At 41.5% G+C, this 27,975-nt stretch overlaps 2 protein-coding genes across 2 annotated transcripts; both read right to left on the bottom strand.

Annotated features, from left to right (window-relative positions):
- Positions 1-132: 132 nt before the first annotated feature.
- LOC125885405 (polyunsaturated fatty acid lipoxygenase ALOX15B-like) lies at positions 133-12,491 on the bottom strand. Its single transcript, XM_049570908.1, has 14 exons — positions 12,164-12,491; positions 11,520-11,724; positions 11,284-11,365; positions 10,867-10,989; positions 8,868-8,971; positions 8,465-8,631; positions 8,160-8,303; positions 7,244-7,447; positions 6,975-7,061; positions 4,354-4,523; positions 3,703-3,824; positions 3,454-3,554; positions 1,914-2,084; positions 133-1,806 (listed from the first exon to the last, which is right to left on the bottom strand). Exons 1-14 carry the CDS (start codon positions 12,395-12,397, stop codon positions 1,627-1,629), a joined length of 2,094 nt encoding a protein of 697 aa, XP_049426865.1. The 5' UTR covers positions 12,398-12,491; the 3' UTR covers positions 133-1,626.
- A 2,198-nt stretch (positions 12,492-14,689) lies between these two features.
- On the bottom strand, positions 14,690-27,567 carry LOC125885406 (arachidonate 12-lipoxygenase, 12R-type-like). The gene is made up of 15 exons (XM_049570909.1): positions 27,527-27,567; positions 27,147-27,324; positions 26,263-26,467; positions 26,022-26,103; positions 25,599-25,721; positions 22,829-22,932; positions 22,355-22,521; positions 22,024-22,167; positions 19,455-19,658; positions 19,175-19,261; positions 18,892-19,061; positions 18,403-18,524; positions 18,153-18,253; positions 15,196-15,366; positions 14,690-14,996 (listed from the first exon to the last, which is right to left on the bottom strand). The coding sequence occupies exons 2-15, from the start codon at positions 27,297-27,299 to the stop codon at positions 14,817-14,819; spliced, it is 2,013 nt and encodes a 670-aa protein (XP_049426866.1). The 5' UTR covers positions 27,300-27,324; positions 27,527-27,567; the 3' UTR covers positions 14,690-14,816.
- Between the last annotated feature and the right edge of the window lie 408 nt (positions 27,568-27,975).

Genomic DNA, 27,975 nt, shown 5'->3' with positions numbered 1-27,975 from the left:
AAAAAATTGTTAATAAATGAGTTTTATTAACAAGGTCATGGTAGGCGTATTTTTTTTTTTTTTTTTTTACATCTGGAGAGATCTTCCAGTTTATGTAATGAGCTAAGAAAAGCTCCGTACTTGACACACAGACATTAGAGTGGTGTTGACCTACTCAGCTAACTCTCGTCAAGAAAGTGATTATTGCCATAATACATATGATCATATTTGGATATCACCTGTCAGAGCTACAAGAATCAACCACACTAGTCAAAGCTTAAATAAATGGATGCCCCTCTCATATCGCCAACATTCTCTATCAAGGATTCTCAGGCAGGAACATTTAGAAACATCATTCATGGTGTTTGCTTGCAACTAACTCTTAGTTAATGGTCAGTTTTTGGGTAGCTCCCAAACAAATGTCATGAAGCAGCTAATCAATAGTTCATGATTAGGTATTCAAAAAACAACTGATGGAACTAATTAGGAGCAAATGAGGAACTTAGTTATAGGTCAGTTTTTGATTAACCCCTAATCAGATGCCACAAAGCAGCTAATCAGTAGTTAATGATTAATTAAGTGTGAAATGAGTGACGGAACTAATGAGGAACGAGCCTACTTGTTCAGGATTAACAAGTAGGCTCGTTTCTCATCAATTCCTAATGGCGCCCTTAACAGATATTGATGAGTCACTAGCTCTTTCATGCATAGTGGTCACTACAGTGGACAGCTATTTAAAAGCCATTTTCTTGTATATGCATGGGTTCTGATGCTATAGTTGCAATTGAGTCACTAGAGTGGACTCTTGTGCATCGTGTCATACACTGCCACCCACTGGCCAGGTGTTGTAAGTGCAACACAAAGCCTTCATAACCAAGATGGCCGACAACAGCAAGAAATGTGCAGCTCAAGAATATCTTGCCAATCCTTAGGAGACAATGGTAGGTAAAAAACAATCTGGCCATATCAAGTGACATCTAAGGAGTAATACTGTTGCCAAATTTTCCAAGTATTCATTTTATGTTGTGAGGAAACTACAATTGTCCACCGAACTGGACATCATGCATTGCTGGCTATATTGAATGAATGAATGAATGTGAGACAATCACAGTCAATTAAAAATATTGATTCTGAATAAATGCTAAAATAACAATTAAATTAAATTAAATTAAATTAAATAACCTTCACAGTTTACCTAGATTATTCAGATAGTTTTATTATAAAATAAACCGTAACGTGGTATAAATTGATTCATTCATTCTTGTTTTGAGACAAAAAATAAAATTGTTCAGTGAGGACAGAAACATGCAAATGGTGACACTTTACATAAAATATACACATCTTTATAAGAAACTTCTCAAAGCAGCATCTTCGAATTTTGTATTTTACATTTGTATTCTTTAGAAGCTCTGTATATTCACTGGCAAACTAAGATGTAGATAGGATGTAGATTACAAGTTTACACAGTACATCGTCACCACAGTTAAAGCAGTCGGGCTGTATAAAATCTGAGATCAGCAAACAGTGATAAATTGTGGTACTTTCTCTCCCCTGTGGTATCACTTAAAAGTACACTTCTTCCCTTTCTCTCTTTTTAATATGAAGCTGAATTTGGCCACCAGCTGAGGAGGTCACACCTTCTAATGTTCAAATGGCCACACTATTCTCCAGCACCTTTGGATCCATGTATGTGTATGGGACGTCCAGACTCTTGTTTCTGACGTTGATGACTGCACTGAACACTTCAAGCTCTCCTTGAAAATCCCTTATCAGCTTGCAGGGAATCTCCTCGCTGAAATGTTCCTCTGGGTACTGGCCGAGAGCGACCTGATGAGATAAACAAACTATAAGCACTAATATCATATAATCCTACTTTACACAACTTCCACATGAATTTAATAGATGTAATTTTTCATGTCATCTTAGGCACTTACAAAGTCAGAGGACTGCTTGCTGAGTAGCCACAAGGTGGACATGCCCTTTACTGTTGTGTTGATATCAGGGAGTGTCTGCAGCATCGTGGCCTCGCTTGTCGTCCCCTTTGTGGTTGGTGGAGGAAGCTGCAGTGTTAAAGGAGTGTTGGGCATCCAGCCGCCATAGTCATACTGCAGTGAATGAATGATTGACAGAAAATTGATCAACATTTTTTGAAGCTTGCTTGCACTCAAGAGACAGGGGACAAGTACCTTGGTAACACCTTTAGTGACAGAGCTTTGATAGCACCACCAGAACCTACAGCACAGTTTAACATTTAGGAGTCAATCCTAAAAGAGGTCAAGGATGTTGTCAGAGCTGCCAGAACTAGCTCGGCACCTGGCCCCACTGGAGTGCCATATGTTTCCTACAAGGCCCAGACTCTTGCAGTGACTGTTGAGAGCCTTTAAGGTCATCTGGAGTAGTTTCACAGAGGGTGTTTAGATTCCAAAACAGGAGGACTCAAGTACTGTCGAGCAGTTTAGGACAATCTTACTCATACATTAACACCTTCATGCACAGAGGAGAGGGTCTTGAAGGTGTGAGGATGCATTAAGCACACAGGAGTGGTCACCCAGCTGATACAGAAAACACAGGAAGGCAGAGGAGACCTGGCAGTTCTGTGGCTGGACCTTCCAAATGCCTACAGGTCAACGGCAAAACAAGCTAGTGGAAACCACACTGGATGGACACCATGTACCAGGCAAGATCAATACACTTATTCTGAACTGTTAAAGCTGCCTCAGCCTAAGAGTCATCTCTGGAACATCACCATCAGCACAGCACAGGGCATTATTGCTGTGCACCATTTCAGGGATTTTGCTCACGTTGGCCATGAAAATGCTAATTAAGTCATGTGCCCCAACAGGGCATTCATGGATAACCTGACAGTTACAGTGTCTGTACCAGGCTGCAGATGGATCCACCAAGGCCTTGAGTAATTCATCAACTTGACCCTGATACACTTAAAGCTTGCAAAGTCCAGATCCCAGGTTGTGAGACAGAAGAAAGTAACAGACAATTTACACTTCTTGTCTTGTCTGATGCCTAGATCCCATCTGTCTCAAATAGCCAGTACCATCAGGAAACAGTTTTTTTTTTATATGTCAGATACTTATTTAGGACCAAATACCTGCAAATCTAATGGCATTGCCACCAGGCCCAGCTGTACTTCGTAATTTGTGCTATCTACCAAATGTTCACTTGCTAACATAGTAAACTGCCATTGTGATCTTAGTAGGCCTAAACATTATAATTGCTAAAAGTCAGCACTGTCACTGTCAGTGTGATAGCATTTCTTTCATCGAGCTCAAAGCATCGCTCTGCCAAAATGTCGCCTCAAAGACCTGCCATCATGGCTTTAGACTCTTGTGTTAAAGGCAAGTCATCCTCAATGCTAAAATGTATCAATCTCTTTCCAGTTTAGAAAAAACTCATCCACATTTTCCAGAAAAATGGCAACATTACACTCTATCATCCTGGCGAATTCAAAAGCTTCACCTGTCCAGTGTTCACAGCCGAGTGCTGTCCCGAGCAAGTGAAGATCACCATGGTGACAAACTTGACCATCTCAGCCACAGTGGTAAAGCTCTGTGGAATTCCTGAGAATTAGAAGAAATAAACTGCATTACTTAAAGATGCCTAGATTACAACATTAAAGTTTGACTCACATTTGCATTATGTCCACATAACAGTCCATAAATGTGCATATTTTTGATCACTAAGATTGAGATTTTATTTAAAGCCCACCTGTGCATGCCTGGGAAAGGAATCCATGTTCAAAAATGTCCGAAATCCACTTCTGCAGTTCAGAGTCTTTCTGGACCTCAGCGTCATTCTTGTAGTAGAAGCCAAGTACTCCCTGCACAAACCTATGAGTAATTAGGATAAGTTCTGTGAAACACAGTCCTAGTTAAACTGTGCATTTTTCATACACACTGCAGTCGTAAGAATATATTTATTCATTTAATGAATTTATAATTTGACATTTCATTAACTTACCAGTTTGCTTTCTTGTGGAGATTAAGAAGACAAGATCGATACAACTTTCATATCTGTGTGTTAAGTATGGAACTAGCTTGATGGCAGTTAGGTCAGTTTAGCATTTAGACTGGAAGCAGAGTAAAACAGCCTAGCTTGCTTTAAACTGCATATGCCTACCAGCACCTCCAAACTGAATGATTTAGGGCGTTACATTTTGCAATAGACATACAGAAATGCAAAAACAAAAAAGTTGTGGTTTTCAGCGAATCACATACTAGAACTATTTCTTGGTAAACAGCGGCCATGATGAAAGAAACCGTTGAGAAAACTGACTGAGTTAGATAAGAAAACAGAGGCTAGCTTGTACAAAGGGTGGGATTTCTGCTCTTTTTTCTGGTATCAGGACACCCATACTACCTGTGGATGATATCCCAAAGCTTGAGTCCATCATCCCTGTAGTAGAAGTTCGGCACATGCTCCAGCCCACGCTCAGCGATGTCGTCTGGAATGCAGAGGGAGGTGTAGGTCATTGAGGACAATGATCTCTTCAGGAGTGTTATCATACCCTCTCCACCAGAGGCTGCAAACTAACAAACAGTCAGATAGCAAGGAATACAGTTAGCAACAATTATTGTATATAGCATTGATGTAGCAACATTTTCTTAAGTAAAGTCAATTCCAGGTGCACCAGACACTCTTAACCATCCAAATCTGCTCTTACCCAGGTGTGCTGATGCATCCCACTTAATCATCAGTAACCTTTTAGCCTAGGTAAGGCCTCCTAAACACTACATAAGGGGAGTTATGGTGCTATGGGCAAATACTCTAGCATGTGCCCAACAAGTGGAAAAGTGCCACCAAAAAAAGGCTGTAAAAGGCCAGATACACTGAACCAACTTCAGAGAACTACCGGCGACAAGCGCCCCCTGCTGCATCGCCTTACGTTGCCGTGTCTTGGCCAAAAAGTTGCACATGAACACAACAAACCAGCAGCCAGCAAGCAAGTGTGCATGTTTTGCACCTGCATGAGAGGAACTTCTCCCCCATACCAGCAGATGGCGGTCGTCTGTAACCGTCATTCAAAAAGGGAAACTGGAGAAACATCTTGACACTAGTTAGCAGCGCTAATCAACGGCCCAACTTTGACCTACGGCCAGCTGTCAGCTCAGTGTGTCAGGGCTTTGAGAGGAAGAGGTTCTGCAGTAGTAACACTAACTTACTGTTAAATAAACTTAAACAAAGTAAAGGCTGTTCTCTCAAGAGATTTTTTTCTGGCATTACAGGGAAATCAAAAAATCAGAAATGACAAAACATTTGTAACGTTGTAAGTGTTGTGTCAGCAGCAGGGGTGGACAACCATTCAGATCCTTTACTCAAGTAAAAACCAAAACAGGGGAGACCAGGGATGGTTGTAACACTTTTTGTCTCAACGCCTATGACTTTCTGCATTTTTGTGTTACGGCTGTCAAATTTTAACCCAAAGTACCTTTATTTGTCTTCTACAAAGGACAATGTTTCCAACTCCTCCAACTATACCACCAAACTCATTAACTGATGTCCAATACAAGGAGTTCCATTGTTACAACCTGCCCCACTACTGGGGTAAGTTGTAACAATGAGAATGAAAAATTAAAAACAACACAGTTACATAAATTACAAATGAAAAACTGATACATACAATAATAACCAATTTCTACTAAGTTCTAACTGCTAACCTGTACCTGTCTCCCCTCATGTGGAGGGAGTCCAAAATACAAGACTGCTTCAGTCAAGTAATCTGTCAAGGCATTCTCTTGCTGTGCACTGAGGACTTTTTGACTGCTGTGGTCGCCCACATAGGACAGCAATGTTGGTCCTCTTCCTCTGAGGTTTTGTAATTTCTTGCAGTGTCTGCTCAGTGTCACATGTCAGAGAGACTATTATTTTTGGGACAGACCTAACTGTCCTTCCCTGCCTCACCTCACCTTATGCTGATTCTAGTGCATATATCAGTGTTTCTCACCAACTCTCCTGGCCTGCTGAAAAAACCCAGTAAGATAGATAAATAAAATGTGTTAGGTTGTCATTGGGGTTAGTTCTCACACTGCCGTAAGAGGTGTTACAACCATCCCCACCTCTGTTATCTAGTGTTTAGCGAGCTGTATCAGCATGGCGTTTCAAAATGAGCATAGAAAAATCTCACATTTTACCTAAGAGACTGCTCCCCAGTCTAATACAAGCTGCATAATTCCAATTTCAACAGTATCAGTGCTAATCAAAATATAGACGTGGTCCCAGAATTAACTGTCACACCTGAAAATCAGTGTTTTGGCTGTAAAATCTGCACACAACTATGAAACTTCACATGCAAGGTCAGGAAGGAAGTGTTCATCCAATAAAAATGTACTATGACTCATAGGTCATCCATTCTTGGTGAAAGTGGTGCTGTTATAACCACCCAGTCATCCGCAGTCTCCCTTGCTGTAAAAATACTCTGTTGGTAGCAAAAGCCCTGAATTGAAAATGCCATTTAAGTAAAAATATATAAGCAAAATCAGGAAAATGTATTTAAGTATTAAAAAGTTAAACTACTCAATGCTAAACAAATCTAATCAATCAAAATTAATTAAGAGAAAAAACAGCAAGGCCTTATATTTGAGAAGCTGGAACCATGAAACCTTTTGCATGAAAAAATAATATAATCATTTCAGCTGCACTTCTATATATTTAAGTTATCAAATAATTGTAGTGGAGAAAACAGTACAGTATTTCCTTCTGGAGTATAGTGGAGTAGAAATCTAAAGCTGCATGAGATTAAAATGCTCAAGTAAAGTAAAAGTACCACAGATTTGTACCTTAATACAGTATGTGAGTAAATGTACTTAGAAAAACAAAAATAAGAAAACATTGATGAATCCTGGAAATCAATAAATAGTAACAAAATAAAAAACAAATTGTGGGTACAAACAAAAATAAGAGGAAATGTGTTCATTTACCACTTCTTCAATAAGGTCCATTGTTTGAGAAATGGCCTACTGAGTGTGTTGGTGTTTTCATACCTGTGTGAAAATTCCAGCCTTAGATATTAGAGAGGCTCGAGCTAAGTAGTTGATCTGCAGAGTGTAGCGAGTGTGAGGCACGAGGAGCTGAGGGAAAGAAGGAACTCTGTTACTAACACTATTACACGTTATCAAAGTCAGAAATCTTGAAGCTTCTCTATCATTTAGTGGTTTAAAATACTTGAACATACTGTATTACACACTGAAACATGATTTAACAACTTTAGAAGATAGTACTACAGTAAGTTCAGTATTCTCCCCTCAGTTACCTTGTACAGTGGATGCACCATGGGCACGTTGCGCAGCAGTGACACTGCAAACACTTCAGCCAGCAGATGAGTGCGCAGCAGGTGGACATTGAGTTGATGCTCGTTGAAATCTGCACTTCTCACAAAGATCTTGGCCATCAACCAGTCGTACTCAGAATCAGTAGGAAGGAAGATGGGGTTGTCTTCTGCTGGAGTCTGCTTCAGCTGCAGGAGAAGGAAGGAGGTGTCGTTCGGTACTGGTCAGAAATGTTCAAGAATTTTCTGTGATCACTGTATGCACATACATCAATACTTATGTCTATATTCTCTAGTCTTTGGCAAAGGGTAAAAGGGGGGTAGGCTGGCAGTGGCAATGAAAAGTCTTTAAATGTTACCTTTTCTCTGATCTATATATGTTTGTTTGCACTCTACTTGTGTAATGGTGCTAAAGGAGTGTCCATCCACTCTGTACACATGGCATCTATCGTATTGCATGTCTGTCTTTCCTGAAGGAGAGATCACTTCTCTTGCTACTTTTCCTCCTGAGCCAAATTAAGAGTATAAGCACAGTGGGTGTATTGTATTGTACAATTTGTAAAGCCCTTTCCAGCAAATTTGTAATTTTGTACTTTAAAATAACACTGGCTTGGCCTGATATGGCTATGGGAGGAACGTTTTACATGGCCCTAGCTAGGGCAGGGAGTAATGATCTGCCTTTCCTAGCAGAGAGCATTCGGAGCTGCCATCTACATACTCATCATGGTGGTTGTTTTCTTGCCAAGAGTCCAGTGTATTAAGAACATGTTCAGCGAGGTGGATGCTCCCTTCCTGTCACAAGGGAACCTACATCTTTGAATAATAGTCAGCACTCAGTAAATAATGATCAATACTCTGACTTTAAGCTTCACTATTAGCTATACTTCAGGGTTATATTCACCTGAATAGCAATTGGCATCAGCTCATCATCGGGTGTTTTGTGGAGCAGGACGAGGGGAGCCATCATGTACTGCTTCTTCCCATTGATGGTGTTTGTTTTCACTCCATCCAACTGCTTGTAGTCACACAGGAATATGTTGCCTTTCTGTTTGAAAATGAGGAATGATCTAATTCGCATGCATACAGATTGGTTATCACTTATACGAAGTGAACATGTAAGTGCATCATGCAATTGCAAATTAACATGTCCTGGGGCAAAACATGACTCCTACTAATACTGAGATCAATCAACCTCAAGAGAATCACCTTCATTTCATTTGCCAAGCTGCATTTCCCACGGAGGAAGACCATGTCATCAGTGACAGGAAAGTTATCAGGCAGAGCTTTACAACGTCGGATCAAGATGGGGTTGACACCATTTAGATACTGGTAGCCGAAAAAAGCATCCTCCTTCCAATGTTTCTGGACGTAGTCTGGAAAAGAACATAGTTAAACTTGATTAGATTTCAAACTATGGGCTAGAAAATCTTCCACATAGCGTAACTGTTTGTTGCATGTGATACTGAAAAATGGGAAACAATGTGTTCCATTTAATGAATTATGCAAAGAAGCCAAGAGACTGATGTTTGGTGGGTAGGAATACTTTAACAAATATACCTAAATGCACTATCATGTAAACAATATTAAGTATTTCATTAATCTAACACACCTGATATGTTAGTCCGTTTGTTGCAGAAAACCCGATTGATAGCATCAATATTATTCCACTTCTTCTTGCAACTAGACAGCCCTTTAATTTGCAGCTCAGTCAGCCTAGAACATAGAAACACACAGCTCCTTTATTACGATGAAATAAATCATTTTATAGGCAGGTAAATAATTACGTGGGAAAATGCATTTCTGACAGAAACTGGAAAATGAAAGGTTATCGATATAACCCAGGTTCTCAGATTAGCATGAGTGAGCGTCACCTTCCCAGTATATATTAGGCTGACACAGTGTAAGCTGTCACTTAAAACAAGCACACCTCTTTATCGCTTCCATGACATGGAAGGTGGTCTGGTGGGACACTCATTTATGCTAGCCAGAGAACTTGAGTTATATCCATAACCTTATGTTCTCTTTCATTGTATTTATTTTGTGTCTCAGTGCAGGAATTCCCAAACATGTCTGTAAAGAAAACAACTGTCCCGTGCGGCACTTCTCACGGAATGTGCCAGAGCTGGTGCCGTGACATCAAGACTATAAAATCTAGTAAACGGTAGGGCGAGGCCCAGCATGCAGTTGCACACACCTCATGAATAGTAATTTCTCTAAAGAGTGCCCACAAGCAGCTAAACCTGATGTAGAATGTGCGCGTAGGCCAGTCGGAGGCTGGAGACTCTTACTTAAACCAGAGCAATAGCCCCTGCCGTCCAATGGAAAAGATGATATTTGGGCACATGCTTTCCCACTTGTGGTTTACCTGAGACATAACTGGTCACCTTGTCTAAACCCTGGGTCCTCTCTAAAAGGATTGCAGTACGTGTACTGGACATAACCTAGGGGTGAAAGCTGGGTTAGGCTGCATGCTGACCTTAGTACTTCCTGGGAAAAATCTGATGCATAGAAAGTGCATGGATCTTATCAAGGTCCCCTATGTGGTGGTTATATCCAAGGCGAGCTGGACAGAAGGTGAAAAATCTCTGCCAGCTAGTGCCTCCCCGGCCAGTGCGGCTATCAGGATCATAGACAGACCTCCTTTGTGATGGAGTCATCCACGTCTCCTTCACATCCATTGTCTGTCTCTTGCAACTGGGGGCAAGAGCTTGGCATCTGCCTCTGCCCAGCTTAGCCCAGGTGTAGCGGCCAAGCCTGCGGACACATCCGCTTCTTTCTGTGGTGCAGCCGCTTCACACATGAGTGGGTCTCCCCTGATAGGCTAGCCTGGCGGGCTAGCCAGCAGCAAAGTGGCCGAAAGAGGGATAGCAGCACAGTGGATTAACTTGCTGGTGGAGGTTGAGGCAGTTTGAGCATGGAGTAAGCTCTGACACGCTCCAGATATGGGGTCATTGTACCAGTCTGATATTTTATTGCAGCAGTGACAAAGCTTTGGCCTTTTCCAGACTTCACTGGGGTCATCAGTCATAGTAAATGGTTAGCTGATGGGCTAACTTAGAGATGCTCGTGTGTCTGGGGGGCGTATTGCTATGTTTCTTGCGAACATAGGGGTGAAAATAGTGCTTCTTTCTGAAGATAAAAGGTAAAGCTACCTGTTCTGAGGTATTGGTGACACTACCTACGAAGTATCGGTAACACTACCTGTTACAGGGTATTGCTAGCTGTTGTAATTGAAAACTTTACCTTAATTAGCAAAGTGTATCTCCTTTTGTTTTGGAACATACGGTATTGCTACTGTTCATTAACTAGTGTGCAACTGCACAGCTGTGAACAAGGTGAGCAGTAACCAAATTGTGTACTCAAGATAGTAGACAATTTGGGCTCAATAGCCCAGCTGTCGACAGCTTCTGTGAAAAGCAAAAGGAGGTTTTTGAATGACAATATGTAACGGAGAAGGGTCCCATCCGCTGCTGACACAGTTGTCACTAGTTCCAGTGAATGAGGGCTGGCGTAATGGTATTTGAGTTTCTGACATGGACAAACAAGAGGCTTTCTTAGAGTGAGACATGAAAACACTGCTTCTGTCTGGAAAAATTTGAGGACCTCACCCTGTGGCTGCTGTGAAAAAGAACTCTGTGGTCTTGGTGAAGGAGAAGCGGACCTCACAAGGCAGAGAAAGAGGGCTCTCTGCCTTCATGCAGTGGGGTAGTCCCTCTTTATACACATCCCAGCTGGGAAAAATAGAGAGCAGCAGAGTGATAAGGAACCTTGGACAGTCTATATCCCAGGACATCTGCAGGTTGAATCAAGCATAATAGACTTGACATGTATTTAGTCAGTATTACAATTTTGCAATATACAGTATAACTGATTTCAATAAGCCCTGGCTGATGTCACACTGTTATATGGTGGTTAATTTAACGGTGTATATCATGAATATATTCAGCCAAAGGTGTAGGAGGTTTGGATGCATGTTTGCTTTGGGTTGCATAAAGGTAAAATGCAGATAAGCTTCAGGCTCTTACCAATAGTCTTTCTCACGTTGACTCAGCTCTTGCTGCCGACTGTACCTGCCAAGATGATGACTGTCATCACAGACTCTCAGAGCTTTAAGAAGAAAACAAAGTTTAAAATTGTTTGTATATACTGTAAAGTTTGTTCACATATATTTACTCCAGCCTACGTTTGTCTAGCTTGGATAACTTTCTTTCTTTCTTTCTTTTATGTCTTTTGTGGTCAGTGAACACCACACAGGACAAACCTGTTCCCTCTCTGAAGCGGTGCACCTCACTGTCAGTGATCCAGCGGTAGATAGGAAAGTTGTAGGTGTGTCCCTCGGGGGATTGCACTTCCACCTTGGCAGGGAACCAGTTGTCCTCAGGGAACAATGGGAGGCGCTGTTTGCTTAGCTCTATCAGAATCAGCTTTCCAATGGAGACAGGGCAGCACACGGTAAAACTAGACACCTGGAGTGATGACAGAGATGGTTTAAAAACATCTATACCTTGTTTTTTAGCTCATGCTTTTATCCAAAGTGATTTACATTAAGTACTTTCAATTATGTGTTTACAGCCCCAAAATTGCAAGAATTATGCAAGAGCAACTTCATCAAATGTACTGAACAGCTTCAAGTGCTCCATTTAGAAACAGTAAATGGAGGTAGAGAAAAAGAAGCTAGTGTGGAGCCAGGACAGCAAACAGGAGATAAAGCAAATTATATAACAAAGAACTGAGCTGTTTACAGTTTCTGAATGTAGAAAGCTGGACTCATGCAATATAATCGCACTGCATAAAATAATATTATGCAATACTGTGCAGTGCATTTAATGTGCCTACAATCTCATACAGGCAAAGCTGAGGAAGTGTCTTATGCATTCAAACAAAGAGAGGAATTTTCAGACTTACCATCCCTTTCATGAAGGATGAAGCTCCTTTGATGCCCATGAGCCACTTGCGTTCGCTCTCCCCATCTGTGCCCACCAGCTTAATAAATACATTGTTTAAAGTGGTGGCACCAGCGAGATAACCAGTAGATACAGTCACTTTATAATTGACCATTTTCACCCTGGAAAGCAGAAAAATCCTGGTGGGGAGAGAAAAATAATAACCATTCTCAGCACTAACAAGGTTAACTATCATTAGATGAACCAGAGTGAGAATTTCTTTTTTTCAGAAATTCTGGTTTTGCAATGAAAATGGCACTGGCAAATTGTATTTTAATAACTATTAACAATCCATACTTTAGGTAGATGAAATAATTTTGATAAAGCACCCCTCTTACCTGTTTTTGACCATAAAGTTCCTTCGATGAACTGCTGTTTTGAAAAAGCAGATCCTGATTCCTGTTTTCGTGCATACAGTTTTGGGGGAGTGTCTAATCAGTAGCTACAGCTCTGGCAGTGAAATGTTGGACGTGTATGAACAATTGCTGCACTTGTTGAAAACAGGAAGATGATGTTTGTTTGTTGTTGTTTTTTAAATCACAGGAAAAGTTGATTTTATAAAGATAAACAAGATTTTCTACTGAAAAATGTGACAGCATCACAAAAAATCTATTCATCTTCACAGCTCATCCAGAATTATCGGATAGTGTTTTTAGTATAAGGATAGTAATTGATTCAATCCTGTTTTGTTGGCCACTTAAGAGGAGCTGCAGCTTGTTCTTCCCTGTATACAAGATGATCGTGTTGAGGCTTGTGGTAGGCCCACTCACCTGTGTAGGAAGTGGTTCACTTTCCTTTGAAGCTCTTAACAGTGGTAAGTGGAGCCTCATGAGAGTGGCCATTTTGCTGGGAACCCTGTCTTGTTCCCAACTCACTGCTGGTTGCCTGGATTGCTACAGTGTTTTTTATTTCCAGAGAGTAATAAAACAGTAAGCCAATGAGGGTAGACAGTTGCAAAATGTCACGTTCTGCTGAAAGACAATGCAGCACCTCCACATTTCATATTTCACAATGGTATATTCATTGGTGAACTAAGAGATGACCTAATGTGTGAATCATGATTAAAACTACACTTTCACCACAGCAAACAAATCAGGCTGTATAAAAATCACAGATCAACATAAAACAATCACATGCAGTAGTTTTGGTTCCACTAAAGCATTAGTTTAAAACAGAACTTGTATTCCTTGTATATGAAGCTGAATTTGGCCAACAGCTGAGGAGGTCATACCCTCTAATTCAAATGGCCACACTATTTTCTACCACCACTGGACACGTGTATGTGACCCCCAGTCTCTTGTTTCTGACTTTGATGACTGCACCTAACACTTAAAGCTCTCCTTGAAAATTCTTTATCAGCTTGCAGGGAATCTTCTCATTGAAATGCTCCGTAGTACTGACTGAGAGCGACCTGATGACATCAATGATGCATCAAAAAAGTCATAGAGAACATAAACTATCAGCAATATAACGTACAGTTGTAGGAAGTTAGTGGATTTTTTTCCAGTGGTTTAAATAAGGTATTTTGGCTGTTATTGACATATTGCCCATTTTCCACAACTTAAACGTAAATTTCATAGATGTGACCTTTTTGTTTAATAGAGTCTTGGCATCATAACAGCTTGTTTACGTTGTTATCACAAGTTAACAAAGCTTGTTTTCTGGAGATAACAAAATAATTAACTTGTGATCTCAAGATGATGGCATTAGAAAGTAATTGGAAGTACAACTATTCTCAGCTTCAGTGTTTACCTGTTAATGAGACCAAGAAGTTTGTTGGATTGATTCTGCTTTTCATACATACATTTTTGTGTCCACTGAGTTGCCATATCCATCTGATTATGTGATGAACACTGGAAATAAATAACATTTACTGCAGTTGCAAAACAACGGGATGATGCAAATAATGATGTTCTTAATGCAGCGCTTCCTCATTTAATAGAGAAACCAGCTTTCCACAGTAAAATGTGTCACCATCACAGTCAGCTAAAAACATTAGCTCTGTAGAGGAGCTGCAGCTTGTTCTTCCCTGTATACAAGATGATCAGTGTTTGATCTTGCAGTGTTTGATCTTGCGGGGATGTAGCCATTTTTCTGCCATGGTTCGCGTCCTGTAGGCGATATTTTTGTTACACCAAAACCTGTTTCCCCCCGGCAATATTTTTGTAAGTGCACCGTTGCTGTGGCACCGCCCAGAACTATTGTGATTGGTTGAAAGAAATACAAGCAACAATACATTCACACAGTTTGTTATGTAGATTTATGGTTTTATTGCAACAACTGTAACATGATATTAATTGATTAAATCTCTCCTCTTGTTTTGAGACAGAAAATCACACGAGGGCATCGTTACATTTTGCTTGTTATGTCTTCATGAGAAACTTCTCAAAGGAATCAAAAGATTTAACACTAAAAAAAAGAACATTTAAGACATTACATTTACACCACAGTTAAATCAATCAGGCAGTGTAAAAGTAACATTTCCACATACAATGACAACATAATGAGTTTATTTTTACTGTAGTATCAGAAAACAGAATCAATAAAACAGAATATGCAGTTCCCTTTCTCAGCTTATATGAAGCTGAATTTGGCCAACAGCTGAGGAGATATACTCAAATGGCCACACTATTTTCTACCACCGCTGGATCCATGTATGTGTATCGGACATCAAGGCTCTTGTTTCTGGCTTTGATGACTGCACTCAACACTTCAAGCTCTCCCTGAAAATTCTTTATCAGCTTGCAGGGAATCTCCTCGCTGAAATGGTCCTCAGGGTACTGGCCGAGAGCGACCTGATGAGATTAATGATATGTTAAAAGGAAGAATCCACTGACATGTAAATGTTTATCAAACAAACTACGGGCAATATAATGTATAGTTGTAGGTAGTGAACAGATTTTTTCCCATTGGCTCATAACATATTAACATACTTTACACAACCTGAACAGAAATTTAATAAATGTAATTTTTCATAAAGTCTTGGGCACTTACAAAGTCAGAGGACTGCTTGCTGAGTAGCCACATGGTGGACATTCCCTGAACTGTTGTGTTGACATCAGGGAACGTTTGCAGCATCGTGGCCTCGCTTGTCGTCCCCTTTGTGGTTGGTGGAGGAAGTTGCAGGGAGATGGGAGTGTTGGGCATCCAGCCGCCATAGTCATACTGCAATAAATGAATGATTGATGGATAACTGATCAACATTTTTTGAAACCACGCCATGTCAGTCCGGTGACAGCCAGAAGGCAGCATCCAGGGCAGTGATGATAAGCACCCCAAACTGCAGCTTCCTTAAGGGACGTCTTAAAACAAGCTACTGAAAACTCTACTGAGTTATACATCCAGGATTGCCTGAGAGGGGGTGAGAATAGGCACCCCACCAGGATGGACACACAGGCAATGACCCAAGCTAATGACATAACAACTATGATTGCACTTTGCAAATGGCAAAGTCTGCAAAAGGCTCAGGGGCCTGGCTGGGAAGCACAGTTCAAGTCCTCCATGGCAGGAGGAGTTGGGCCTGGGTCAACCCACAGTGTTCTGCATGTCCAGCCCTATCCAAGCCAAGCACCAAAAACATCACTGGTGTAAGTGGCCTACTGCTAATAGGGAACGGGAGTGACTCCACTTCAACGAGGATGTAGATCAAATCCTTGAGACTACATCTAGGGATGCAGACCAGAAGCTTTGGGCAACATATACATCACCCTCAGCATTGCTGCTAAAAGGTTTAGCACAAGGGAGCAAGAGCTGACCAGAGGTTTGGGAGGGACAGTAGGTGAAGATCAGCCAGCTAGCAGGAGCTTAGACTTCCCTGAAGACAGTAAAAGCATGCAAGGGAGGTTGATAAGGCTGGGTTTGCAGAACTCCATAACATCATGAGGAAAATGGTCACCACCCATCGTCAAGCTGAGTGGCATAGAGGGTGTTGCCCAAGGATCTTCTTGGTAAATCTACAGGATTTTTTTCTAACTGGCCAACTTGCTTGTACTTGACTACCAGATCTAGCTCAGTACCTCACCCCACTGGAATGCTAAATGTTGTCTACAAGCTCCAGGTTCTTGTGGCAGCTGTGGAGAACGGGGAGGGATGCTCAGCAGTGGAGATTTACATAGGGTGTTTCCAAAAGAGGAGAGCTCAAGTACTGTCAAGCAGTTCAAGACAGTCTTACTTCTCATATGTCAACACGTCCGTGCAGAAGGGAGGGGGTCCTAAAGGTGCCAGGATGCATCAAGCATGCAGGAGTGGTCATCCAGCTGAGCAAGGAAGCAGGAGAAGGCAGAGGAGACCTGGCGGTTCTATGACCACACCTTGCCAATAGCACAAGCTAGTGGAAACCCAACTTGGCAGACACCATGTTCCAGGCAAGATCGGGGACCTCATTGTGGACTATTACAAATGCTTCAGCCTGAGACTCATCTCTGGATCATCAACATAGGCATGGCGCTGGCTGGAAAAGGGCATTATCACCATGCATGATTTCAGTGATATTGCATGTATTGGCCATGAAAATGCTAGTCAAGTCAGGTGTCCTGCAGCCCCCATTTGGGCATCCATGGATAACCTGACAGTGACAGCAGTGTCTGTACCAGGCTGCAGATGGATCCTCCTAGGCCTTGAGTAATTCATCTGCTGGACCAAGATACATTTCAAGCTAGCCAAGTCCAGATCCTTGGTATGAGGAAGAGGAATGTAAAAGACAAGTTACACTTCTCTCCAGGAGGTGTCCAGATCCCATCTGTCTCACAGAAACCAGTTAGGCTTGGAAAAAAAACACTGTAGCAATCCAGGCAACCAGCAGTGAGTTGGGAACAAGTCAGGGTTCCCGGAAAAATCTAAAGCCTGGATTTTAAAGCATGGCATCCTGCCAGGGCTCATCTGGCCGCTGTTATGAGGCTCCACTTACCACTGCTAAGGGCTTCAAAGGAAAGTGAACCACTTCCTACACAGGTGAGTGGGCCTACCACAAGCCTCAACACGATCACCTTGTATACAGGGAAGAACAAGCTACAGCTCCTCTTAAGTGGCCAACAAAAGAATCCCAATCACTATTACTGTACAGTGATCACATTTAGGCCAGACATGGTCCTGGTGTTAGAAATAAAGCAAGTGGAGTTGACATTACCCACGAAAGATCGGACAGAGGAGGCCTTCAAGAGGAAGAGGGCCAAGAACGAGGAGGGTCAGCTAGCACCAAAGTCTGGGATGTAGGACCCTTTGTGAGCCACTCATAGTTGGGTGCAGAGGCTTCAGTGTACTGTATTGACATAAAATTTGGATTTGAACTAAAATTTTAACACAAATGCATGGTCCCCAGAGGATGAAGCCCAATGACTTTGGTGATCCCCTGAGTTTTCTTTAAGCTCCACGATGAAGTTAACATTGAGGTTTTCAGACACACTGTCAACATCTTTGTCCTGGATTGCCATTCAATTTGGATTAGAGATTCATGTTGATCTGAGGATGAAGTTTGATAACTCTGGTAATACTATATTATGGCATATACTATTATATTTCACCCAGTACCATCATCAATTCAGAAATTTTATTTGTCCAGTACTCTGGTTTTTGCCCAAATAACTGCAGAACTAATGACATTCCCAACAGCTTCAGCTGTACTTTATGTTTTGTGCTATCTACCAAATGTTGGCTTGTGAACATAGTAAACTGCCATTGTGATCTTTGTGACCATTAAAATTGCTAAAAGTCAGCATTGTTATTGTAAGTGTAATAGCACTAGTTTAATTGAACTCAAAGCATCGCTCTGCCAACATGTCACCTCGTAGACCTGTCATCATGGCTTTAGACTCTTGTATTAAAGGCAAGTCATCCTCAATGCTGGGATTCATCCATACCTCCCCAGTTCAGAAAAAACTCCCATACCTCATCCACATTTTCCAGAAAAATGGCAACATTATAACTAATCATCCCGGTAAATTAGAAGGCTTCACCTGTCCAGTGTTCACAGCCGAGTGCTGTCCCGAACAAATGAAGATCACCATGGTGACAAACTTGACCATCTCAGCCACGGTGGTAAAGCTCTGTGGAATTCCTGAGAATTAGAAGAAATAAACGACATTACTTAAAGATGCCTAGATTACAAAAATCAAAGTATAAGCCATGCTTGCAGTGTGATCATATAACAGTACATAAATGTGCATATTTCTAATCACTAAGATTGAGCTTTTCTTTAAATCCCACCTGTGCATGCCTGGGAAAGGAATCCATGTTCGAAAATGTCAGAAATCCACTTCTGCACTTCAGAGTCTTTCTGGACCTCTGCATCATTCTTGTAGTAGAAGCCAAGTACTCCCTGCACAAACCTATGAGTAATTAGGATAAGTTCTGTGAAACACATTTCTAGTTCCTAGGAAGCAGGGGGAAACAAGTGGAGACTGGTTTGCTTCAAATTTTTCTTCAAGTTTCAAATAAATGCTTAACAACACCCCTCGCTAATCTTATTATTTAACACGTTGCATCTCTTCTACTTAATCAATACACAAACAGAAATGCAAAAATGAGTTGCTGTTTTGTGGGGATTTACATACTAGAACTATTTCTTGGTAAACAGCAGCAATGATGAAAGAAACCCTTGAGGATATGACTGAGTTACACAAGAGAACAAAAGCTAGCTAGTACAAAGAGCAGGCTTTTTGCTCTCATTTTCCAGTATCAGGACACCTATAATACCTGTGGATGATATCCCAAAGCTTGAGTCCATCATCCCTGTAGTAGAAGTTCGGCACATCCTCCACCCCACGCTCAGCAATGTCGTCTGGTATGCAGAGGGAGGTGTAGGTCATTGAGGACAGTGATCTCTGCAGGAATGCTATCATACCCTCTCCACCAGAGGCTGCAAACTAGCAGACAGTCAGATATGTAAGGAATGTAGTGGGAGACAAATATTGAAAAGGAGAATAAAACAAAACAATGGTTAAGTAATAGTCTACTGAGTGTGTTGGTCTTTTCATACCTGTGTAAAAACTCCAGTCTTGGAAATCAGAACAAGTCGAGCTAAGTAGTTGATCTGCAGAGTGTACCGGGTGTGAGGCACAAGGAGCTGAGGGAAAGAAGGAACCCTGTTACTAACACTATAACATGTTGTCAAATTTTGATGCTTTTATTCCAGTTAGCTGTGTGGCACACTTTACCATGTACTCACTAAAACATGATTTATCAACTTTGGAAGATACAAAATCAGCAAGTCAAATAGCCTACAACTAAAGGACCTTCATCATTCTCCCTTCAGTTACCTTGTACAGTGGATGCACCATGGGCACGTTGCGCAGCAGTGACACTGCAAACACTTCAGCCAGCAGATGAGTGCGCAGCAGGTGGACATTGAGTTGATGCTCATTGAAATCTGCACTTCTCACAAAGATCTTGGCCGTCAACCAGTCGTACTCAGAATCAGTAGGAAGGAAGATGGGGTTGTCTTCTGCTGGAGTCTGCTTCAGCTGCAGGAGAAGGAAAGAAGTGTGGTTTACTTAATCCATTTGATCCAATACCAGTACTGCCAGTGCTGTTAAATAATGCTTAACCATTTTTATACAGTGACCGTTGAATGCACATACTTAAGTGCTTGTGTGTCTAAATTCTCAAGTATATGACAAAGGGAAAGCGGGGGCAACAAAATAGCAATAGCAATGAAAAGTCTTTAAATGTTACCTTTTCTCTGATCCACATTCTTCATATACAGTACAGGCCAAAAGTTTGGACACACCTGCTCATTCAATGCATTTTCTTTATTTTCATGACTATTTACATTGTAGATTCTCACTGAAGGCATCAAAACTATGAATGAACACATGTGGAGTTATGTACTTAACAAAAAAAGGTGAAATAACTGAAAACATGTTTTATATTCTAGTTTCTTCAAAATAGCCACCCTTTGCTCTGATTACTGCTTTGCACACTCTTGGCATTCTCTCCATGAGCTTCAAGAGGTAGTCACCTGAAATGGTTTTCCAACAGTCTTGAAGGAGTTCCCAGAGGTGTTTAGCACTTGTTGGCCCCTTTGCCTTCACTCTGCGGTCCAGCTCACCCCAAACCATCTCCATTGGGTTCAGGTCCGGTGACTGTGGAGGCCAGGTCATCTGCCGCAGCACTCCATCACTCTCCTTCTTGGTCAAATAGCCCTTACACAGCCTGGAGGTGTGTTTGGGGTCATTGTCCTGTTGAAAAATAAATGATCGTCCAACTAAGCACAAACCGGATGGGATGGCATGTCGCTGCAGGATGCTGTGGTAGCCATGCTGGTTCAGTGTGCCTTCAATTTTGAATAAATCCCCAACAGTGTCACCAGCAAAACACCCCCCACACCATCACACCTCCTCCTCCATGCTTCACAGTGGGAACCAGGCATGTGGAATCCATCCGTTCACCTTTTCTGCGTCTCACAAAGACACGGCGGTTGGAACCAAAGATCTCAAATTTGGACTCATCAGACCAAAGCACAGATTTCCACTGGTCTAATGTCCATTCCTTGTGTTTCTTGGCCCAAACAAATCTCTTCTGCTTGTTGCCTCTCCTTAGCAGTGGTTTCCTAGCAGCTATTTGACCATGAAGGCCTGATTCGCGCAGTCTCCTCTTAACAGTTGTTCTAGAGATGGGTCTGCTGCTAGAACTCTGTGTGCATTCATCTGGTCTCTGATCTGAGCTGCTGTTAACTTGCGATTTCTGAGGCTGGTGACTCGGATGAACTTATCCTCAGAAGCAGAGGTGACTCTTGGTCTTCCTTTCCTGGGTTGGTCCTCATGTGTGCCAGTTTCGTTGTAGCGCTTGATGGTTTTTGCGACTCCACTTGGGGACACATTTAAAGTTTTTGCAATTTTCCGGACTGACTGACCTTCATTTCTTAAAGTAATGATGGCCACTCGTTTTTCTTTAGTTAGCTGATTGGTTCTTGCCATAATATGAATTTTAACAGTTGTCCAACAGGGCTGTCGGCTGTGTATTAACCTGACTTGTGCACAACACAACTGATGGTCCCAACCCCATTGATAAAGCAAGAAATTCCACTAATTAACCCTGATAAGGCACACCTGTGAAGTGGAAACCATTTCAGGTGACTACCTCTTGAAGCTCATGGAGAGAATGCCAAGAGTGTGCAAAGCAGTAATCAGAGCAAAGGGTGGCTATTTTGAAGAAACTAGAATATAAAACATGTTTTCAGTTATTTCACCTTTTTTTGTTAAGTACATAACTCCACATGTGTTCATTCATAGTTTTGATGCCTTCAGTGAGAATCTACAATGTAAATAGTCATGAAAATAAAGAAAACGCATTGAATGACAAGGTGTGTCCAAACTTTTGGCCTGTACTGTATGTTTGTTTGCACTCTACAAGTGTAATTTTACTAAAGGAGTGTCCATCTACTCTGTTCATATGACATCTATTGTATTGCATGTCCGTCTGTCCTGGAACAGGGATCGCCTCCCTTCACCCTGAGCCAAATCAAGAGTATAAGCACAGTGGGTGTATTATATTGTATAGTTTGCAAAGCCCTTTCCAGCAAATTTGTCGTTTTGCCCATTTTAAAAAACACTGACTTGGCCTGATATGGCTATGGGAGGAATGGGAGCAATTACCTGCCTTTCCCAGCAGAGAGCATTCAGAGCTGCCATCTAGATACTAGCCATGGTGGCTGCTTTCTCTTAAGGAGCCCAGTTTATTGCACAGAGAACATTTTCAGCAAGGTGGATGCTCCCTTCCTATCATAAGGGAACCTACATCATTTAGTAATAGTCAGTGCTCAGTAAATAATGATCAATACTGTGACTTTAAGCTTCACTATTAGCTATACTTCAGGGTTATATTCACCTGGATAGCAACTGGCATCAGCTTGTTGTCAGGTGTTTTGTGGAGCAGGACGAGGGGAGCCATCATGTACTGCTTCTTCCCATTGATGGTGTTTGTTTTCACTCCATCCAAACACTTGTAGTCACACAGGAATATGTTGCCTTTCTGTTTGAACATTTAAAGGATTTAACTCATATACATATGTATATATACACACACACACACACACACACACACACACACATATATATTACATATACTAAGTAAACACGTAAGTGCATCATGCATTTCCAAATGTACATTTCATGGGGCATAACATGATCTTAAAATCAATAAACTTTAAGACAATCACCTTCATTTCATCTGCCAAGCTACACTGACCACGGAGGAAGACCATGTCGTCAGTGACGGGAAAGTTATCAGGCAGAGCTGAACACCGTCGGATCAAGATGGGGTTGACACCGTTAAGATACTGGTAGCCAAAAAAAGCATCCTCCTTCCAGTGTTCTTGGACATAGTCTGGAAAAGAACAGAGTTGAAATTCATTGGATTTCAAACTTTGAGCTGGAAAATCTCACTCTCTCACTGTTGAGCTTAACCGTTTATTGCATCCTAAACTGGAAAATGGGAAACAATGTGTTACTCATGAGCAATGCCTAAAATTAGGAAACATCTACATGATTAGACACATGCACGTTTTCTTCTGTCACATTTCTTTTCCATTTAACAAGTGACATAAAGAAGCCAATAGACTAATAGACAATAGAGTTCAAAGCACTTTTATGCATACAATATTAAGTATTTTATTAAATTACCATGATAGTACCTGATATGTCAGTCCGTTTGCAGCAGAAAACACGATTGATGCCATCAATATCTGTCCACTTCTTCTTGCAGTTAGATAGGCCCTTAAGTTGCAGCTCAGTAAGCCTGGAAAATAAAAAACATAGAGTTTGTCATGATGAGTTAAATCATTTTTATAGGCAGGTACATTGTATTATAGATAAATAGATATGATAGAATTTGAGGACTTAACCCATTGAATCCAGTTTAGCAAATATTGCTCAAGTAAGCAGAAAACATAAAACACTTAAATGCACAAAAATGAAAATGTATTTAGATTCATAACATGTGGTATTAGAAAACAAATAAGGTTATGGATATAACCCAGGTTTTCAGATCAGCATCAGTGAGTATCCTACTATGGAAATGCCTCATGTGTGATCATGTCAAAAGCTCAGATAACATCATGCCAGCCCTAATTGGCTTGCACTAGTGATGCCTATGCCAGGAGGGGAGGATGTTCCAGTACCCATGTATAGTATGCCAGAAAACCATTTAGCATGTCCCAAAACATAGTATGTTGAATGCAATGTGGCAAAAATTCCAGGATGTTCTACTACATCTGGTCAGATTTTGCAGTATGCAAGCCAGCATGCTTTTTTGGCTATTCTGACCCACAATCCTCTGCACAGTGGAAGATTAGTCACATAGGCTGAGCCACAGGTAGATGACAGCTTGACAGCTCGTTGACAGCAAGCCCAACCCTTTACTGCTTCCATAACAAGGAGGGCTGTCTGATGAGACACTCACTTATGCTAACCAGAGAACCTGAGTCACATCCATGACCTTAAGTTCTCTTTCCTGGCATTTGTTTCACGTGTCACCTGGGAAAAATACTGACTCCCAGATCGCCAAACATGCCTGTTAAGAAGACAGCTGTCCTCTGTGGAACTTCACAAGGGAGGAGCCACGCTCTGGAAAGAGCCTGCACTGATAAAGAATGCGCCGGAGTTGGTGCCATGACATTCAGCCTATAAAATCTAGCAAACTGTGGGGTAAAGCCCAGCATACAGTCACACACACCTCATGAATAGTAATTTCCCTAAAGAATGCCCACAAGGTTGCTAAACCAGCACTTTCCTTGCCAATCCCGGACTACAAGGATAATAGACAGACCTCCTTCTCTCACTCTAGCCAGAGTTGGAGAAATAAGAGTCACTCATGTGCCAGCCCATCCACTTTCAGTGGGGCTCTCTTGTTGTGTAGAGGGGAGAACAGAGGACACTGAGCATTCTCCTCTGTCACATCAAAGTCCATGGCTGCCTGACAGAAACCTTAGCAAATCTGGTTCACCATCCCCATGGGGTGAAGCCTCCAGTGCACATACACTGGGCTGCCTCTGAACAACAGATCTGTGTCATAATTCAGAATACCTGTTACAGTGACTGCAGGTGCATATTGCTCCAAACTATCAGTCTGTGCCCCTGAGTGTAACTGGAGGGACCTAATTCACCCATGCCTGATGTAAGCCATGACGGTGGAATAGTCTGTGCTTACTAAAACATGATGACCCCTCAGCCAAGGGGGGAAATATACACAGACAGTATCTCCAGACAATTTAAATTGGTAGAACACATGTGAGGGTCCCATCTCCCATTCCCATCTCCCATTCACTAATGGCCATCAGGTTGGTGAGCACAAGCCAACACGCCTCCTGAGGGACCATGATGCCCATGGCGGATCCAAACTTTCCCCTTTTCCCTACATCACTGGGGTTTTTAGTCAAAGTTAACGGTTAGCTAGTGGGTAACTTATAGGTCCAGCTCCAACCACATTGTCAAATTTGCTGACTGCACATAAGTGGTAGGTCTCATTGCAACAATGATGAAACACCACACAGAGAGGAGGTGTAACTGGCCATGTGGTTTAGCAACAACCTCTCCTTAAATGTGGCAAAAACTAAGGAGATTGTATTTGGTTTAGAAAAATCTTGCATGCCCCACTGACCATTAATGGGGCTGCTGTCGAAAGAGCAAGCATCACTAAGTTACTGAGGGTGCACGCTGATGATCTGAACTGGTCCGTCAACACCACAGCCCTCACCAAGAAAGCCCAGCAATGCCCCTGCTTCCTTTGGAGTCTTAGAAAAGTGGACTCTTCTACATCCATCATGAAGACGTTCTACAGAGGAACCATCGAGAGCATCCTAACACACTGCATCACTGTCTGGCACAGGAACTGTACAGCCACTGACCACAAGTCCCCACAGAGAATAGTGAGAGTGGCTGAAAAGATCATAGGTGTCTCTCTCATTTCTATAGCTGACATCTTCACACACCAGTGTGTCAGAAAGGCCACCAACATAATGATTGATCCCACGCATCCTTCCCACCACCTCTTCGCACTCCTTCCATCTGGAAGAAGGTTCTATAGCATCCGTTTAAGATCTGCCAGACATGTGCATAAAAATGCATCAGCAATTTGTTACATGGTTTTATGTTTTTAAATGTCTTTTATATTTTTTAAATCAAACCCTTATTGGTGGAGATTGGTATTTTGCTCCCATGTATGCCGAGTGTGTATCATGGAAGTGACAAATAAACCTGATTCTGACAAGCAAAAACAGGTTTTTGACTGACAACTGTCGCTATGTTGGCCTATCATATAGGAAAAGGATCCCATCTCCTGCTGACATAGGTGTCAATAGGGCTGGCGTGATGTTATTTGTGCTCCTAACAAGGTCACACAAGTGGCTTTCCCATAGTGAGACATGAAAACAAATGCTTCTGTCTGGAAAAATTTGAGGACCTCACCCTGTGGTCGCAGTGAAGAGGAACTCTGTGGTCTTGGTGAAGGAGAAGCGGACCTCACAAGGCAGAGAAAGAGGGCTCTCTGCCTTTATGCAGTGGGGTATTCCCACTTCATATACATCCCAGCTGCGGAAAAAAAAAAGAACAGTAGAGTGGTAAGGAAATTTGGACAGTCTACGCCCCGGGGTATCTGCAGATTTAATCAAGCATAATATACTTGAAATGTACTTATTTATTTAGTATTGCAAATTTGCAACATACAGTATAACTGATTTCAATAAACCCTGGCTGATGTAACACTATTATATGGTGGTTAATTTAACAGTGTACATCATGAATATATTCAGCCAAAGGTGTAGGAGGTTTGGATGCATTTTAGTTTTGAGTTACATAAAGGTAAAATATGTATAGGTTTTAAGCTCTCACCGGTAGTCTTTCTCACGTTGACTCAGCTCTTGCTGCCGACTGTACCTGCCAAGATGATGGCTGTCATCACAGACTCTCAGAGCTTTAAGAAGAAAACAAAACAAGTTTAAATTCTTCACATATACAATATGTTAACATAAATTTACTCCAGCCTCCTTATGTCTAACTTGCAGAACTTTCTTCCTTTCTTTTATGTCTTTTTTTGGTCAGTAGGATGACAGACAAACAAATTTCCACAAACCTGTTCCCTCTCTGAAGCGGTGCACCTCACTGTCAGTGATCCAGCGGTAGATAGGAAAGTTGTAGGTGTGTCCCTCGGGGGATTGCACTTCCACCTTGGCAGGGAACCAGTTGTCTTCAGGGAACAATGGGAGACGTTGTTTGTCAAGCTCTATCAGAATCAGCTTTCCAATGGAGACGGGACAGCACACGGTAAAACTAGACACCTGGAGTGATGACAGAGATGGTTTTCAAACATTTATACTTTTTTTTTGGGCTTTGTAGCGTAAGAGCGAGCTTAACTGCATAGAGTGATTGAAGTAATAAATTAATAGATATACACTGGCATAAGGTGATTAAGTTTGAGATGCCTGTTGAAGTAATATACTCGTTTACACACTGTTTCATGTATTCATGTCTTGTACTCACGCACACACATTTGGTCATATACTGCATGAAAGCATGCACTACTAAAGTAGGGAGTTCCTACAGCTATCAGTGTTTTTGAGTTCAGTGTTAATGTGTACCCAGTGTTTTTTTTTTTAAAAAAAAAAAATAAATTGTGAGACTTGGCTCAAACACATTGGTGGAAAAAGCCGGGGGCCTCCCAGCCTCCCGAACCCCCCCAACCGCTCAGGGTGCCTGACCAAGGCAGACCCCTCACTCTGACATCTCTCCACTTCGTGCATGTATAGGTCCTGTTTGTGCATGTGTGTGTCTTTTGGACCTGTGTGTTAATGACAGTGAGTGAAAAAATTGAATTTCCCCTCAGGGGGATTAATAAAGTATAAAAAATAAAATAAAATAAAGTAAAATAAAAAATATTTAATGTGCCTACAACTTCATACAGGCAAAGCTGAGGACGAGTGTCATGCATTCAAACAAAGAGAGAATATTTAGACTTACCATCCCTTGCATGAAGGATGAAGCTCCTTTGATGCCCATGAGCCACTTGCGTTCGCTCTCCCCATCTGTGCCCACCAGCTTGATAAATACATTGTTAAAGGTGGTCGAACCAGCTAGATTGCTAGTTGATACTTTCACTTTATAACTGACCATTTTCACCCTGAAAAGCTTGAAAATCCTGGTGGGGACAGAAGAATAATTACCATTCTCAGCATTGATTAGGTTAACTATCATTAGATGAGCCAGAGTGGAAAAAAAACTTTTAAATTCAGGTTTCACAATGAAAATGGCACTGGCAAATGGTATTATAATAACTAATATTAAAATTAAAGAATTTTTTAAAAAAAAATTAAAATGATCTAATAAATCATCTCTCTTACCTGTTAATAAGACCAAGTTGTTTCGATGAAGTGTTGTTGAGATAAAAGTTATCCTCACTGAGACCTCTTTTTATGCAAACAGTTTGGGGGTGTGCCCAGTCAGCAGAAACCGCCCTGCTGGTGGAATCCAGGACATGTATAAACATTTACTGCACTTGGGGAAACAGGAAGTTGATGGTTCAATAGCTCATTTGATCAAGAAAACACAGCTTTTTTCACCATAAAATGTGATATCATCACAAACAAGCAAGTGCAGTAAAAGGAGTGCAGATGCAAATCATGCAATCTACAGGACTAAGATGACAGCAGAAAATGCAAATGTGCAGCTAATATAAAACTAAATTTAAAACTAGTTAACAGTAAGTTGCAAATGAGGTGCAGTCCAATATATTCAATGCATGCAAAGACACAAACAGGTTACCAATATAGATGATGAATATAGTATGGTT

Source organism: Epinephelus fuscoguttatus, linkage group LG3, assembly GCF_011397635.1.
Source record: "Epinephelus fuscoguttatus linkage group LG3, E.fuscoguttatus.final_Chr_v1".
In the NCBI taxonomy this organism is placed as follows: Eukaryota; Metazoa; Chordata; class Actinopteri; order Perciformes; family Serranidae; genus Epinephelus; species Epinephelus fuscoguttatus.
This window is presented reverse-complemented; position numbering and strand designations above follow the sequence as displayed.